The sequence below is a fragment of the Diaphorina citri genome, unplaced genomic scaffold (genome assembly GCF_000475195.1).
Source record: "Diaphorina citri unplaced genomic scaffold, Diaci psyllid genome assembly version 1.1 scaffold45, whole genome shotgun sequence".
NCBI classification, from domain to species: Eukaryota; Metazoa; Arthropoda; class Insecta; order Hemiptera; family Psyllidae; genus Diaphorina; species Diaphorina citri.
In genome coordinates this window covers 340,260-356,938 of record NW_007377482.1, presented here as the reverse complement: position 1 = coordinate 356,938, position 16,679 = coordinate 340,260, and the positions used below count along the sequence as shown (strand labels likewise).

Genomic DNA, 16,679 nt, shown 5'->3' with positions numbered 1-16,679 from the left:
TGTTCGGATAGGATTAAAGTTCAGTTTACCCCAGCAGTATAGGCTCCTATTATTTACTATTTCTCTGGTCAAATTCTCGATCGGTCATCGAGATTGAACCCACGCCCTCCTATGTACCAGGCAAGCGTCTTGACCACTTAACTACACCACCGAGGCTATAGCTATGGGGGGATTTTTTGTTTGTTTTTCAACTTTCCTTGCATCTTCCAAGTCAGACATCGAATTGAAACATAGACCTTGAAGGTAAACCAATGCTCTATCAATTAGGAACAATTAGGTTAGGTTATTGAATTCATTACAATATTGGAAAATACTGGAAATTTGGAAGTTTGGAACAGTGAATACCTATCTATTTTCTATTTTTCTAGTCTGCCCGAAAAATGATCAAGGCCAGCGCCAGCGCGTGTTATAAAAAGGTAAGTCATTAGTGTAATGTGTGTGAACATTATATGGAGCTGCCAAAATATTTTCCAGACAGTTAAAAAAAAAAAGAAAATAGGTACCACAACAACTACCTATATTACCAAAAGGCAGTCAAGACCACTTACTTATACGCTGATTACAATAATGTATGACCTCTCTTATTAAAATAAGATGCTAAAATAGTAAGCGCTGGGTCGCGGGTTCGATTCCCGCCCTGGGCGAATTTTATCCTGAACATGATTCTCGGAAAGGCTGGCTTTCTTCTTCTATGCTATTCCAATTCTTCTCTTTTCGATTTCGGGACGATAAGACCTCAGCAGTCACAGTTCCCTTTATTAAACTTCTTAAAAAAAAAAAAAAAAAAGTCACCACGTGCGTAATTAAATATACAACGTTACTTACATTACATGATTCCAATCGGATTGAAACATAATATTGGACATCATAAATTACCATAAATTACCATACACTATACCTACAATAAAATTATAGGGTCAAATTCTAAGCTAACTAGGCTGGCTGTATTCCATACATCGACTGGGATTGAACCCCCACCCCCTGGTTATCAAGAGAACGTCTCTACACCAGCGAAGTTTTCCCGTGTTTTGGGTCGGCGTCAGCCTCTCAATCAGCCCTTTATTTTGACATTTATTTTATCTGTTTTGACTAAAAAAACTTCAAGAACTCAACCTTTGCTAGGTATTTCTTTAGCAAGGGAATGTTCAGGCTGGCTCTCTCTCTCTTTAAAATCCCCCAGCCAGAGCTAAGCTGGTCTACACTCTGTTTAAGGTACCCCAGCCAGACAACCGAAGTCAAACACGTCAAGACAAAAAAATACTTACTTTGTTGGTCCTCGATATGTCCCTTTGGCTCAAAAAATTGAACTGTCCAGGCGAAAAACGCGGACTATTTTCGCACGAGAAAACCGCTCGAATCCGAAACGGGGGAGAAAAATTTTACACTTTCAAAAATCGAAAATCAGAAAAAAAATCCCTCGCACACAAAAAATTCGAAAAAAGGCTAAAAAGGCTCACACGAAAAAAATCCCTTTTACCATCCGGGGAAAAATAAATCAAAATAAAAAAGATCTAAAATTGTGATTAAAATCACAAAAAAGTGGTTTAAAAGCCAACTTTTGATTCGTCAAAAGCTAAACTTCACAGTAAGAATTGCGCACGAAAAATTAAATTTAACTCGATCTTCGAATATTTTTTTTTATTCGAGATGAATTTAGATAAAAAAAAATCTCGTTGTTGCCTTCTTGATAAGTTGTCATAGACTGACCAGTTCACCAGTGCGATGTTGGAAGATCTGAGAAGAAAATCACCTCCAACCAGATCGCTGGATCGCAGTACCAAGTTAATCTAGTGATAAAGGTGATATATGACTATAGTGATGATGGTAGTTATGTTGTTAATTACCCCCGGTTGACCCTACAAATGAAGGGCCATGATTTTTTCCCCCTTTATCCAGGTTTCCCATTTAGACGGGTCCCATATAGACAGGTTCGACTGTATACCTAATAATCTAGAAATGTAGAAATCTAGTTGCCTGCCAATATTATTACGTCAGGATGAGGTGTGGGATTCTACCTACTGATTTTACATAGAATCTGGATAGGTAGTACATTGACGTATAGGATTTTCCTCGGAGTACCACTTTGTGGAACAATATTGGAGTACCACAATTAGAATGATTAGATGAGCTTGAAGAAACCCGTGTAGCTGTCCAGTCCATTTGGAAAATTTTGATACTTGAAAAAATAGAATAGAATAGAATAATAACTATCTTTGACGTCCATAAATTGTTTGGATAATCCCTTGAATCACCAGTTTCGATGCGGGCGTTCCTTGAAAGACCTATTATGGCTTGACCTCGGCACCTACCTACATAGATGAGAAGATCAGTAGGTATATCTGACTTCTTTTTCATCAGTTATCTCACCTCTTTTTCAGACAATGAAATAAGTATAGGGTACCTGTAATTATCAACACATGGTACATATCTCTGACGTCCATATACGTGAGGAAAATCCCTTGAATCACCAGATTCCATTGTAGCATTCGTTGAAAGCTCTATCGTTTGGCAGCTACTAGCTCCTAGATCAGTATTATCTGACTTCTTTCTAAGATAATGGGTATTGGGTTATAAGGTACCTATAATTATTATGAACACGTGCCTCCACCATATTTTTTTTTTTTTTTTTTTTTTTTTTAATCCAGGTGTTCAAATTACTTGTTTGTAAAATGTACTCCCCATAAATAACCTTGGTTAAACTGCGGTGGAAAAGGGACTTTTCAGTCCTGTCCCAGCAAGATAAACATTAAACAAGGTATATTCTATTCTAATCCTTATGTAGATGCTAATCAGAAGATTAGAACTCTGTAAGTAGAATGACTAAACGAGCTTTCTCACACCTTACACCTTCTTCAACAGATGTGTTATGTAACGTAAAAGATTTCCAAGGAAAACTGGAAGCTGTGCCATATCCTGGAGCAGCGGGTATTGGTTTTATTGCTTTGGAAAATGATTCGATAGTGGCGGATAGTAGGTACCTATAGTTATTGGGTTGGCAGTACTATGCAATGCACTTTCCTCGTACAGAACAAGCCCAATCTGACAGTCTGACACTAATAATTATTTATAAACAAAAATTCTCGGTCTCAGATCAGTCTTTAGGATAATTTGACTAAGGATAAAATCCGCCCTGGATGTCTGAAATCCAGAAGTCCTTCAGGAAATAGAAAGGTTTCGTCACTTTTCAATCACACTGTATCTGAAATTCAGAAATCCTACAGATAATATAGAAAAGTTTCATAGCTTTTCAAACGCGCTGTGTTGTTTTGATTTTGATCTTGTTATTTTGACCTACAAAAAAATGACATGTCGGAATTTTCTGATTCACCTGATGTGCTCCATGTGTCAAATGAGTACACCATGTGTCATTATTTCATTAATGTGTAATGTGTCATATGTTTACACCATTATTATTGGGTACTATTATGTCATAAGGACCATATGTAATATTCGTCTTATCTATGACCTGGGGGCGAAAAAGTAATCTGGTTGGGACTTTTCCATCCATCAGGAATGAAAAGTTGTAAAATTGTATACCTAGAGTTATTGGTACAGTACTACAGTACCTACCTAGTTATTGGTACAGTATCTGGAACCAAGGCCGTGTTTAGGGGACCGAGAGGGCCCGGGCTACACCCTCGAGCTTCATTTTTAGTCCGTCCTTCCTTTATTATTACAATAGTAATAAAAAGGTATAAGGGACGGACGATTGTATTCGCTTCGGTGTCTGTCACTCGGTCGGTCGGTCGGTCTGTCGGTCTGTCTGTCTGTCCCCATAGAAGGACTTATCCAAACCTGGTCGACCTTTATTTATAAAATTAATAGTCTGTTTACCAGGAACACGAAAATGGTGGTGCTGATTTTGTCCAGAGAACCATAAAGCCAAAAAAACAAAAGAACCCCTCCCCCGGCACATTACTGTTTGGACTCTCGGGCCCCCCGTCGACGAAATCCTGTCTATACGGCCCTGGCATTGGTACATTGTCTGAAAGATAGATGTCTTCCTCTTTATTGATCCACATGAAATTCGTAACTATCCTGAAGGCCTGAGGATCATCACCCCTTAAGCCGCAGCCGTATTTGGGGGGGGGGGGCGAGGGGGCCCGGGCCCCACCTCGAGCTTCATTTTTCTTCTTTACCGTAGGGCCCTACCTTGACAAATCCTGGATACCGCCCTGCCTTGAGTCCCCCTAAGACTTACTGGTCAGCTGCACCACAGTGTTCTTGTGAAGAAGAATCATTTCCTCCGGATTTGTCATGGCGTACACGTCGGGGACCGTCAACAGGCGCCGAGTCAGCTTGTTCCCGAGCGTGGACTGACGGAACCCCAGTCCCAGTTCGGGTTTTTCCGTCAGGGGATGACTGGAGGTCGGGTTATGTCGGATGGCTAGGAGTGCGAATAGGACTGAGCGGATGGAATGCATGGTCGGTTGGGTGGCAGAGAGGATCAGGGCCGATGTGGGGCTCCTGAGTCACCTGTTGAAGAAATCAGGGACGTTAGACTGGGGTACATTATTTAAGAAGATTTTCCATTCAAAACATCTTATTTCGTAGGTACCTAATAATTTTTTTTTGCCAGCCTAGTTTGCGTGTAGGGTAGAGCGTCTGCCTTGTAAACTCTAGGTCTCAGGTTCGATTCCCACCCGGGGCGGATTTTATCCTGAACGGATAAGATTCGATTCGAAAGTTCCACAATATCCGACGTACATAGGTACCTAGAATAGCTACGTTTCGTCTGCAACTTTGGCAGTCAAGATAGCTTCAAAAAAACAAAGAATCATTAGGAATATGGAACTAATTTTCCAGATATGTAGGTACTAAGTAATTTGGACACCAAAAATTCTTGAATTCGATTTCTTTCTTAAGGAAAACTGGTTCAAGTTCCAAACCAGACATCACGAAAATATATCCAATGATTCACAGAGTCAGGTTCTATAACTTTTGGTCCGGGAAAATATTTGTCTGAATATGGATAATCCGATTTGAAAATCAACCCCAAACCAGTTCGAAATCCAGAGGGGTCCAAGAAAGATGTCATTTTGGTTGGCTGACGTCAATGAAAGTACCAATTCAGGCAATTTTGACCAACAATCGCGCTGGAAAACTAGTTCTCGCAAAACTGGTATTCATTACGTTAGTACTAGTACCTACCTACCTACCTAGTTGGTAAGCGATGTTTTCATAATTTTATGGTCAAATTCTGGACCAAGTTCGGATGTTTTTGTCCTCCAAGAACAACAGAGAATACCGATTACATGACGACTATAAAATTAGATTTCATCAAATCAAATAAAATCATGACAGTGATAGTTTTGCACTTCTTCATATTTACTTTCTGTGTAAGGTTCGCTCTCGGAACGGCTGGGTTCCCCTAGTTCCCTCTATCAAAACTAAAAAAAAAAAAGTTTATTTATTCCATATTATTTTACTTACCTACAAGGTACCATGTTTTGTAACAAATTATTTTACAGATAGCAGATAGCAGTACTAAGCAGTACAAAATGCGTTACAACTTACAATGTACCAATTAGCGAATGTGTTAGGTGCCAAGGTGCCATTCAAGTACAAAAAGTTCTCATAAACCGAAATTCTAGCTCCTTGTAGTCCACCATCATGTGTCCATGGTACTACACAGTATAGAGTCTGCACTAGTCTAGGTCTCTGTCTACGCCACTTCGCATAATTATATACATGAATATACCTATACCTACCACAATAAAGAATTTATTATGTATGGCTTACAGATTCTACAGTATTGTATGATCAAATCGTACAGTATTATACTTCTCAAACATTCACTTTTGGATTATACTGAAATCTCTACATTCTCAAGTTCAGTTATGTCCAGAATCCATGATATTAATCATTAATATTAATCTAAAAATCTAAATGAATATTGCCGAAAATTCTCTGGGAATCGTCTGGAAATACTCGTATTAGCATCCAACCAATTTTTGTTTGAAACAACAAAGATGTACATAGGTACTTTATTTTCTCTTGAAATTTAGGCCAGACTCCAAGAATTTGGAGATCCACCTACATCCACCAAGACACGGTGTTTTGGGGCGGCTCAGTCGACTCGTCCTGGGCCGGCCACACGTCAAAGTAAAAATTATCACTGCCGAACCGCACAATGCTGGTTTTCCGCCGGGCCACAGTTGCCGGCGCCGTGTGGGGATAAGTCCAGGTCGGATACTTCTTGAGCAGTCGCGAATGGTTGAGGTAATGCCGGGCCATTTCCTCCGTGTCTTCGCACTCGGCCGGGCACATGTAACATGAGTACTGGTAGCGCAGCGTAGCCGGCGGCGTCGGAACTTTGACGTAGCCCCGCTCGTCATATTCGAAGCTGTGGAAGTTGTACTGCTCGAATGTGTCCAGCACGATTTCCCGGCAACCTGCGGACAGTGACGGGTTAATGGGATTAGTGGGACGATGGACAATAAAGGGTTAGTAATTCTTTTAAATAAAATTAAGTAATTAGGTTGTTGTTGTTGTAGCGGCTTTAGCTTTCGCCGAATGGTGATGGCAGAGTTAAGAAAAGATATCTTTTTGTATTTGCCACACACCGGGGTTATGGTCTCTAGCCGTGTTCAATTGGCTCGTCCTGAACCGCAGTCAACCATCGTGAGGACTTGTGCTTATTTTTTAAAAGCAGAGAGAACCCTTTATAGTCCCACAGCCAGACGCTAGTCTACTCTCTGTTTAACGTCCCCTAGCCAGACAAAGGTCTGGCTAGGGTCAGCCAGCCTAGTTAGCTTTTCGCTCGTCATATTCGAAGCTGTGGAAGTTGTACTGCTCGAATGTGTCCAGCACGATTTCCCGGCAACCTGCGGACAGCGACGGGTTAATGGGATTAGTGGGACGATGGACGATAAAGGGTTAGTAATTCTTTTAAATAAAATTAAGTAATTAGGTTGTTGTTGTAGCGGCTTTAGCTTTCGCCGAATGGTGATGGCAGAGTTAAGAAAAGATATCTTTTTGTATCTGCCATACACCGGGGTTATGGTCTCTAGCCGTGTTCAATTGGCTCGTCCTGAACCGTAGTCAACCATCGTGAGGACTTGTGCTTATTCTTTAAAAGCAGAGAGAACCCTTTATAGTCCCACAGCCAGACGCTAGTCTACTGTCTGTTTAACGTCCCCTAGCCAGACAAAGGTCTGGCTAGGGTCAGCCAGCCTAGTTAGCTTTTCTGTTAGCGCGTCTGCTTTGTAAGCGCCCCGGGTTGGGTTCAATTTCCGCCCGGATTTTATCCTGAACGGATAATGTTCATTCTCGGAAAGGCTGGCTTTCTCCTATCCTGTCTTCCTTCTCTCTTCGATTTCGGGACGATAAGACCTTGGCAGTTACAGGCCCCTCTATCAAACCTCTTCTTCAAGTCATTAGGTGTTAATAACTGACTTCAATGGTATAGTGGTCAGGGGGGCGACAAGAGATCTTGGGGTTGGTTGTTCGAGTACAAGTCAAGTCATAAAATTTATCGAGGTGTATTAATTGATTGGCGTACTTTTTTCCCTATCGTGGATTTTCCATATTTGCATGATTTACTCGCTTTGTCTACTGTACTTAACAACTATCTATACCTGTAGGTATACACATAGGTATAAAATATAAGTAAGTGTCTACTGTTTTTCTTTTTCTGTATTTACCGACCTACTTACAATGAACAGTCTTGTATCTACATAATACATGCACGGAAATGCAATGCATTACTTGAACTTGCTACATGATTCTGCATCATTTGAAATTCAAGTGGTTCGTAATGACTTGTAAATCGATCATTACTACAGGGTGTCATCGTGTATGCGATCATGATTTGGAATCACACGGTGTCTCTTAGTAAATGATAGGAAAACAGTATCTCTTAGGTAGATAAATAGTAGATTGACCATGCTATCGAGGGCAGCATACCCTTTTGGATTCAGATATCAAACGGAATTGATAAATCGAAGGGAGGAGGACAGGATAGAAGAAAGTCAGCCGTTCCGAGGACGAACCTTATCTGTTTAGGAGAAAGTCCACCGAAACTGAGGGGGGGGGGAATCGATCCTGCGACTTAAGGCAGCCACTCACTACTCACTATTAGGTAGACCTGACAGGTAAACCTGAGGTACAATTGATACCTGTTGAGCACAGACACTATCAAGTAGACCTGACAGGTACGGCTGAAAAGGTCCGGCGGTCAGGTCTATCTGATACCTGATTAGGTGTACCTGTCAGGTCAACACTATTAGGACCTGACAGGTAAACCTGATCAGGTACAATTGATACCTGTTGAGCACAGACACTATCAAGTAGACCTGACAGGTACGGTTGAAAAGGTCCGGCGGTCAGGTCTATCTGATACCTACCTGATTAGGTGTACCTGTCAGGTCATCCGATAGTGAGTGGCTGGCCTTAGGGCTTACAAAAAGTATACAGGGTAACCATACTCACTTGGGCAACCAACATTAGTGGTGTAGTAGTTAGCGCGGTGGACTTTGGATCTGGAGGTTGGTGGTTCGAGTCCAAGTCAAGTCATAAAATTCAGCGTAGTGCATTAAGCAGGGAACGACATTATTTGTGACAAGCACTTATGTTTAACACAATTAAAATTCCTTTTTACTCACTTGGGCATTTCCTCGGGAAGTAAACATGGTGCTTGCGTCGCAGATCTTTTAAGAGGTCGGTAAATAAAGTTAAAATAATACTCCAATCTACGTAAATTTTTTACGATATTCAATCACTTTTTTTCTTCTTTATTTAAATTATGAAAATAAAAGAAAAATACATTAAGAGTAAAGTAGATAACTTGAAGTTTATAGAAGAAAATCTAGGTATACTTAGTAGAAAGGTATATTAACTAAAAAAGGTAGTTTTAGTAAAAGAACTACCCTCTTAAATTCTTTTGACTATTAAATATACAAAAAGTATACAGGGTAACCATACTCACTTGGGCAACCAACATTAGTGGTGTAGTAGTTAGCGCGGTGGACTTTGGATCTGGAGGTTGATTGTTCGAGTCCAAGTCAAGTCATAAAATTCAGCGTAGTGCATTAAGCAGGGAACGACATTTGTGACAAGCAATTATGTTTAACACAATTGAAATTCCTTTTTACTCACTTGGGCATTTCCTCGGGAAGTAAACATGGTGCTTGCGTCGCAGATCGAGGTAGTATGCCAACTCTTCCGGCTTCAGAAGGAAAGGTTCGCGCCATCTTAGAAACTGGAGATCCCTGTGTTCTTTCGACGTCATGGTTTCGTTGAGGACGACGATATGTGGGGAGACGGTGCGTCGGTAGCGTGGGGACGTCATGTTATAACGCCAGAATTCACGCTTGGCCTTCATTGCGGCCTTGTTGATTTTGGTGGACCGCTCTGCAAATGGAGAAAGAAATTCTCATTATTAGTTATGACTTACTCGTATGAATCTTAGACCAGCCACTCACTATCAGGTATCAGGTAGACCTGACAGATGGACCTTTTCAGCAGTACCTGTCATATCTACCCTGATAGTGTGTGTGCTCATCAGCTATCAGGCAGACCTGACAGAAGGACCTGATTAGGTGTACCTGTCAGATCTACCTAATAGTGAGAGGCTTATGATAAATCAATAATATTATGTAGGTACCTACATGAACGTTTTCAACTGTATAACTGCAAAGTTTTTTCTTTAGTTGCTTTTGTCTTTTAGTGGGTGAAAGCTGCCTTAGCCTGAGGTGGGCCGGTAAAATCCTCGACAAAATCATGGATACGGCCCTGAATTAAGCCCCTCAAAGACGAGACTTACTGGTCAGCTGAACTACAGTGTTCTTATGTAGAAGAATCATTTCCTCCGGGTTTGTCATGGCGTACACATCGGGGACCGTCAACAGGCGCCGAGTCAGCTTGTTCCCGAGCGTGGACTGACGGAACCCCAGTCCCAGTTCGGGTTTTTCCGTCAGAGGATGACTGGAGGTCGGGTTATGTCGGATGGCTAGGAGTGCGAATAGGACTGAGCGGATGGAATGCATGGTTGGTTGGGTGGCAGAGAGGATCAGGGGCGATGTGGGGCTCCTGAGTCACCTGTTGAGGAAATCAGGGACGTTAGACTGGGGTACATTATTTAAGAAGATTTTCCATTCAAAACATCTTATTTCGTACCTAATAAATTTTTTTTGCCAGCCTAGTTTGCTTGTAGGGTAGAGCGTCTGCCTTGTAAACTCGAGGTCTCAGATTCGATTCCCGCCCGAGGCGGATTTTATCCTGAACGGATAAGGTTCGCTCTCGGAACGGCTGGGTTCCCCTAGTTCCCTCTATCAAACCTAAAAAAAAAGTTTATTTATTCCATATTATTTTACTTACAAGGTACCATGTTTTGTAACAAATTATTTCACTGATAGCAGATAACAGTACTATTAAGCAGTACAAAATGCGTTACAACTTACAATGTACCAATTAGCGAATGTGTTAGGTGCCAAGGTGCCATTCAAGTACAAAAAGTTCTCATAAACCGAAATTCTAGCTCCTTGTAGTCCACCATCATGTGTCCATGGTACTACACAGTATAGAGTCTGCACTAGTCTAGGTCTCTGTCTACGCCACTTCGCATAATTATATACATGAATATACCTATACCTACCACAATAAAGAATTGATTATGTATGGCCTACAGATTCTACAGTATTGTATGATCAAATCGTACAGTTTTATACTTCTCAAACATTCACTTTTGGATTATACTGAAATCTCTACATTCTCTCAAGTTCAGTTATGTTCAGAATCCATGATATTAATCATTAATATTAATCTAAATGAATATTGCCGAAAATTCTCTGGGAATCGTCTGGAAATACTCGTATTAGCATCCAACCAATTTTATGTTTGAAACAACAAAGAAGTAGGTACTTTATTTTCTCTTGAAATCGCGTACAAATTAGGTACCTGCATAGATATAATTATCTACTAATGAGAATGAGAGGTGATTCAGATGTTGCTTAGGCGTATTTTTTTTTGCAATTCATCTAAAGTAAGGTGATTCATTAAGCTCAAATTGGTAATCCCCCTAATTGTCCGAAAAAAATTGAAGGTTCCTTGGCCCAAAAATTGTGTTGTTTCAAAACTCGGTGATTTGAGCTATCCCTACTGCTAACACAAATGTACATAAATTAGGCCCCATTAAGGTAAGTATAAGTACCTACCGTAATCCCAAAATTCTCTAAAACAATGAGGATTTCTTAATTTTGTTTGATTGTTGGACAGTTGGACTTAGAAATTCAGTGCCTTAAATGGTTAGTTTTTCAACTTTGTGAATGGGTTATTTACTTTTGGGCTATTAAACCCATAAAATAAACGAGACCTTGTGTAGACTACTGGGGTTTAAAGGGACTTTTTAGTCTCATTCGAGCAGGATAAACAAGATGTATTCTATTTACAAACAAACGGAACTGTAAAACAATATTGTATAAAAAATTAGGTACTCACGTGAAAGATTTGATGTCTAGAATTGAAGGTAGATAATTTTCTGCGGCTATTAAACCCATAAAATAAACGAGACCTTGTTTAGACTACTGGGGTAAAGGGACTTTTTAGTCTCATTCGAGCAGGATAAACAAGATATATTCTATTTACAAACAAACGGAACTGTAAAACAATTGTATAGAAAATTAGGTACTCACGTGAAAGATTTGATGTCTAGAATTGAAGGTAGATGATTTTCTGTTTGACTTTCACACACAGGACGCTGTCAGAGATGTGAAAGTAGGTGTGATGTTTGGGCCACACGGCGCCAACTCCAACCCAATCCATCTCACAGTGTTGGAAGAACTTAAAACCCTTTGGATGCCCAGGGATTTTAAAATTTAGAGGAGTTCTAACTTGCCTATAATCAAACTGGTTTTTGTTATGATTATATGGTCCACACAATCGACACATACGAGTTATGTAGTCGATCGATGTCGACTGAACACACTGCCTCGATAACATAGATTCCCCGATAACCCCAACCAGCCCACCAAAAATTGTGTTGTTTCAAAACTCGGTGATTTGAGCTATCCCTACTGCTAACACAAATGTACATAAATTAGGCCCCATTAAGGTAAGGTACCGTAATCCCAAAATTCTCTAAAACAATGAGGATTTCTTAATTTTGTTTGATTGTTGGACAGTTGGACTGAGAAATTCAGTGCCTTAAATGGTTAGTTTTTTAACTTTGTGAATGGGTTATTTACTTTTGGGCGCACAAGTCCTCACGATGGTTGACTGCGGTTCAGGACGAGCCAGCCAATTCAACATGGCTAGAGCTAGAGACCATCACCCCGGTATACAGCAGATACAATAAGATACCTTCTCTTTATTCTGCTATTGCCACTTGGCGAAAGCTAAAGCTTTCAACATAACATAGATACACCTCGTCGATCGACGGCCGGTCGACTATGTTTAGACACACCTTTAGACACTCTCTACATCCACCAAGACACGGTGTACTGCCGTATAAACAAGGTATTCTATTCTCTACTGTAGGCCAGACTCCAAGAATTTGGAGATCCACCTACATCCACCAAGACACGGTGTTTTGGGGCGGCTCAGTCGACTCGTCCTGGGCCGGCCACACGTCAAAGTAAAAATTATCACTGCCGAACCGCACAATGCTGGTTTTCCGCCGGGCCACAGTTGCCGGCGCCGTGTGGGGATAAGTCCAGGTCGGATACTTCTTGAGCAGTCGCGAATGGTTGAGGTAATGCCGGGCCATTTCCTCCGTGTCTTCGCACTCGGCCGGGCACATGTAACATGAGTACTAATAATAATAATAATAATAATAATAATAATAATAATAAAAAATATACCTACAGTATGATGGTTTTATGATTCAACACTTAAAGCTTGAAACATCACCTTTACCTTGACTAAAGTTGACCTATTAGTCTTGGTTGTTGGTTGAAAACTACAGGACAAAAGTTCTTGTGAAATATATAGGTACCTACTCCTATACTCGTCGTTCTTCCAATCGTTCTATTCGTTCCAGGAACGGAGGTCTTATCGTTCCGAAATCGAAGAGGGAAGGAAGACAGGATAGGAGAAATCCAACCCGCGGCCTAGCACTTACAAGGCAGACTCGCTACTCTCCAAGCTAACTAGGCTGGCTGTGACTGTTAATGGTTGATTACAATTTAATGACTATTTCCGCATGCCTTTTTGTTCATTGATGTTTCTTAGAATGGAACTAGTTTTCTTCTATGTATGTTTGTATGTACATAATTATGTACATAGAAAATTTCATCTCGTTTGTCTGCAAGTTCAATGAAAACTGGATGACATAGCCTAGGGGCCGATTAAAACCGGCCTAAATACCAGTGATGTCCAGTAACATTCCAGTCCAGTTTGTAGGGTAGGATCGGTTTTGCAGCTGTACAGAAGTGCATTATGTATCGAAGGGTTGCCAGTTGGGTTGTAGAAAATGACTCAGACATTGACCTCGTTTAGTTACTTTTTAGCCTTTTCCTTAAGTTTCTAATAGGTAGGAAAATGGGCACTTATATAAATGGGTAGATTGCGTAGATCTTTAAGTACCTATGTAGGTGGGTAGATCCGAGTATGTAGACTACGTAGTACGTAGGTAAGTGCCAAGAATTGCAATGAGGTTGGAGATCAATAAATGCAATAATTTAAATGCAGGTGATTAGCCTCGTAAATCTCATAATTAACATTAGCTTCGGTGGATCAAAAGAAAGATTTGATGAAAAGATCACTGATGTTTGGGCAAAATGGTCTTCAGCTTTCGCAAGATATCCATGGGGGTTAGATCAACCAGAGAGGATAGTTTGGTCTTCCTCTCTTTATTCAAACGCAAATCTAGTTATGACATTCAAACACAAATCTATAACTTTTAAACACAGATCGAAGGGTACAACTTTCTTGTCTACTCAAATCTCTTTTTATACTCTGATTTTTAATGATTTTTGGCTGATTTTCAATGATATTAGATTAATTTCCAATTTTCTACATTAGGGGAAATTTTTATAGCTATAAAAGTGTTCTGGGTGCTTATTTACCTATATGGCTGGGGCCAAAGTCATAGTTCAGCTTCGGTTTATCTCTTGGATCAAGCGATTTGATTGGTCCATTTCAATATTTTCAGCCAATCAGATTTTTTTAATCCGAGAGTTAAACTTAAACCGAGTTTAAACTTTGTGGCCACGGCCATAATTCGTTTATGTCTTTTGGTATTGTTTTCTTTTATTTACCTAATTATTACTAACGCGATTTATTTCACCTTCAAAGAGTGTTTGTACTTGACCGCGAACTTGGTTGACTGTTTTCTCTTCACTATTCTGTTCGAGTACAAGTCAAGTCATAAAATTTATCGAGGTGTATTAATTGATTGGCGTACTTTTTTCCCTATCGTGGATTTTCCATATTTTCATGATTTACTCGCTTTGTCTACTGTACTTAACAACTATCTATACCTGTAGGTATACACATAGGTATAAATTATAAGTAAGTGTCTACTGTTTTTCTTTTTTTTTTCTGTATTTACCGACCTACTTACAATTAACATAAATATACTCTCTTTTTTTATTGTTATATGATCTATCACATCAAACATATAGGTAAAATATAATATACATAGGTAGTTTAACTTAAATTATCTATGCTATATTCTGTAAAAATAATGGATAGAAATTAGAAGGAAAATCCATTACCTACTTTTAAGGAATATCTAATCGCTTAATGTATATGTATAGACAGAAAAAAAACCTATAAAAAACTGATGAAGTAGTGGAAAATAATAAAATTTTATCTATAAGAAAGAACCAAAAGTACCAATGTAATTTCTACTTATATCAATCTATTTTGTACCAAATACAATCCTTTGTGAGATTTTTAAATGAATGGGGTGATATAGGTATGTAAAACTAAAGATATTGATAGGTACCTAATAAGTCCCCCCTGTACAGGGAGAGGGGGGGGGGGGCACGTTTGAACAGATGGCCATGGGTTGCCCGAGTGTGGCCGATCCTCACAAACTATACTTTACTGAAACTGCTGGCAAAAAGTTCCTACGTTGACAGTCTAAACAAAGGATTTTTAGATTTTTTAGTTTATTTGTAAAAGAAGAAGAAGAGGAAGAAGAAAGAAGGAATAAAGGGTGGGGTTATTGCCCATTTCATTCTTTACCACCCCGCCCAATTTTTATCGCAGATTTTGGCTCAAAAATCAAACTATACTTTACTGAAACTGCTGGCAAAAAGTGCCTACGTTGACAGTCTAAATAAAGGATTTTTAGATTGTTTAGTTTATTTGTAAAAGAAGAAGAAGAGGAAGAAGAAAGAAGGAAAAAGAAAGAAAGAAAGAGAGAAAGAAAGAAAGGAAGAAAAGTAGGTAAAGATTCAGCCTGGATTTGGTTGTCTTAGTTTCTTTTCAAGGGCTGGGTAAAATGGCACTCACCATGGGACAAGGACTGGGCAAACATGACTTTGGCCAGCTGGTAGATAATGTCCTCTAGTGAGTATTCTGTGTACTGCAAGTCGGCCACTTTCAGTTTCTCCATAAGCTCTTCATAATCCTCTTCTGAGAACTTTTCATACAGGTTGGAGCTTTCTGAAGCTTTAGATTGGTATGAAGGGTATTTGGACTCTGGAAGCATAAGATTTAGGCATTTAGGTTTAGGTTTACGAAATTTCATGTTTATTTTTAATAAAATATCTTTACAGTACATAACGCTCTCCCGAGTTACGGTGGTAACTTCTAAGGGAGTGGGTCTCAAGCTAGATACATTTTGATAATGACAACGTGATAATAATAAATATTATTAATTAATAGTTATGAGGAATTCGGCAGATGTGAGGAATACAGGTATCAACGAAAACCGTCTACAGTGTTTTCCCCAAGAGTTTTGATAGAGGGAAATATAACAGCGGAGCTCTTATCATCCCAAAATCGAAGAGAGAAGCAAGCCAGTCATACCGATAATGAACCTCATAAAGGATAAAGTTCGGATTATTTGCGGTAGCTCTCCACCCCGCCAAGGCAAAACAGTTTGACAGTTTATACTTACGTGCCAAATTATTTATGATCTGACTTGAAGTTCGCTTATTGTAGTTGTTGTAGTTAGATTTCAGTAGTTGTTGTCGAATCTGGTTCAGCTCTGTGTTTTCGAAGTCGGTAGTCCTCTTCAGATTGTTGAGTGGGAAACTGCCTAGACCTGCCTGTGGGATCTCGTTGCTTCGAGAAAACTGGGGGACAAGAAATGGAAAGTTTAGTTTCAATTTTAGCTGCTGAAAAATCTCCTCAAATGCCTACCTACCTGAACAATTTCTCAAATGCCACAGAAATTACTAAAATGTGTGGCACATTGCATACCTAAATGTATTTCACGGCTTTCATACAAATTCAACAGGTGTTTCCTTTTTGTCCAGAATCTTACATAGTAGGGTATTGTTAGAATAAAATAATAATTTTACTATCGACTAGATAGAAACTACATAGAAACAGAAAACACCACAATGTTCTCTGGTGATGGATGAGTTTTATTTCATTTTGGGCTAAAAATGAAATAAATTATAATATATAGGTATATAAAAAAAATGTTCTTGTAAGAATGAAGTGCTCGAGACAAGGAAATAAGAATTAAAGAGAGAGAGAGAGAGAGAGAGAGAGAGAGAGAGAGAGAGAGAGAGAGAGAGAGAGAGAGAGAGAGAGAGAGAGAGAGAGAGAAAAAAAGA

General features: G+C 39.6%; 3 protein-coding genes across 4 annotated transcripts in view; all 3 read right to left on the bottom strand.

The window, feature by feature from the left end:
- Positions 1-1,497, bottom strand: part of LOC113469645 (fatty acyl-CoA reductase 1-like) — a 49,043-nt gene extending 47,546 nt beyond the window's left edge. The window contains exon 1 of the mRNA XM_026827503.1: positions 1,266-1,497. The gene's annotated coding sequence lies outside the window, so the exon portion shown is untranslated. The remainder of the gene's footprint in view (positions 1-1,265) is intronic.
- The window catches only part of LOC103514764, a 51,454-nt gene that overhangs the window by 11,959 nt on the left and 22,816 nt on the right, over positions 1-16,679 (bottom strand). The window contains exons 8-9 of the mRNA XM_026827498.1: positions 16,013-16,190; positions 15,403-15,591 (exon numbers count right to left, since the gene is read on the bottom strand). Coding sequence (XP_026683299.1) covers positions 15,403-15,591; positions 16,013-16,190 — 367 coding nt within the window. The remainder of the gene's footprint in view (positions 1-15,402; positions 15,592-16,012; positions 16,191-16,679) is intronic.
- On the bottom strand, positions 6,013-11,731 carry LOC113469670. 2 transcript variants are annotated; one of them, XM_026827537.1, is made up of 4 exons: positions 11,634-11,731; positions 9,767-10,041; positions 9,100-9,354; positions 6,013-6,395 (listed from the first exon to the last, which is right to left on the bottom strand). In XM_026827537.1, the coding sequence occupies exons 2-4, from the start codon at positions 9,987-9,989 to the stop codon at positions 6,037-6,039; spliced, it is 837 nt and encodes a 278-aa protein (XP_026683338.1). In that variant the 5' UTR covers positions 9,990-10,041; positions 11,634-11,731; the 3' UTR covers positions 6,013-6,036. The 2 variants fall into 2 exon arrangements, with proteins under 2 accessions (XP_026683338.1, XP_026683342.1); XM_026827541.1 differs by lacking the exon at positions 11,634-11,731 and adding an exon at positions 11,440-11,483.